This window comes from Cynoglossus semilaevis, unplaced genomic scaffold (assembly GCF_000523025.1).
Source record: "Cynoglossus semilaevis isolate Cse_v1.0 unplaced genomic scaffold, Cse_v1.0 C19058686, whole genome shotgun sequence".
NCBI classification, from domain to species: Eukaryota; Metazoa; Chordata; class Actinopteri; order Pleuronectiformes; family Cynoglossidae; genus Cynoglossus; species Cynoglossus semilaevis.
In genome coordinates, this window is record NW_007587641.1 from 1 (window position 1) to 839 (window position 839).

At 42.3% G+C, this 839-nt stretch overlaps 1 protein-coding gene across 1 annotated transcript; it reads right to left on the bottom strand.

Annotated features, from left to right (window-relative positions):
• Positions 1-9: 9 nt before the first annotated feature.
• On the bottom strand, positions 10-827 carry LOC103399352 (phosphoglucomutase-1-like; the record flags this gene model as incomplete). Its single annotated transcript, XM_008338048.2, has 3 exons — positions 574-827; positions 313-438; positions 10-219 (listed from the first exon to the last, which is right to left on the bottom strand). Coding segments are annotated over exons 1-3 (562 nt in total), but the record flags the coding sequence as incomplete, so codon positions are not given.
• Positions 828-839: the final 12 nt, after the last annotated feature.

The following is an 839-nucleotide window of genomic DNA, read 5'->3' on the forward strand; positions in this document are numbered from 1 at the left end:
AAAAAAAAATCCCCTTTGTTTGACTTACACCATCACCATCGAAAGCTGCTCCAAAGTCATATTCTCCTCCTTTCATGGTGTTGACCAGGTCAGCAGCGTAGGTCAGATTGGGGTCAGGGTGGTGACCTCCAAAATCCTCTTTGGGGACACAGTTCACGGCGGAGTTGGCAGGAGATCCCAGTTCCTCACAGATTATTTTCTTAACGTAAGGACCCACCACTAGAGGGAGACAGAGATTCGTCAAAACCAGTGCTTCTCGGTATACAGTATTGAGGTAAGAATCACTGTATTTTCTTATAAACTCTTTTATACCTCCATGCATAGCGTCCAAACGGACATTAATGTGATTGGCTCCTGACAGAAGTTCCTTCAGTGCAGCAAAGTCAAAGATGCCTCTCAGCATCTCAGCGTAGGCCTCCACGGAGTCAACAATCTCCACTGAGACAAAACAAAAAAAACAACTGAATATTATTTATTGAATCAATTATAGTATTACTGTAATAAATTAATAACACAGTATTATATTATATAATTAGTTGACTTTTGTCATCATCATTTGTAACATAACTCCACCTGTGAAAGGCTTGAAAGTGTCCACCTCAAAGGTCTGCTTCCCAATTTTGGACAGATCCACCTTCAGGTCTGGACAGATGTGATACTCCTGCAGGCCTTTGCTGATGTCAAAGATTTTGTTTGTGATGCCCTCTGGAGCAGGACCTGGGGACAGAGGTGGAGGTTTGTTTACTGGCCACGACCTTGGAGCAAACGTAGACAATGTGTGTAATAAGACTGGAAGCATGAACAACAATCCGAATGACAGCGTTTCTAAAGACTTTAAT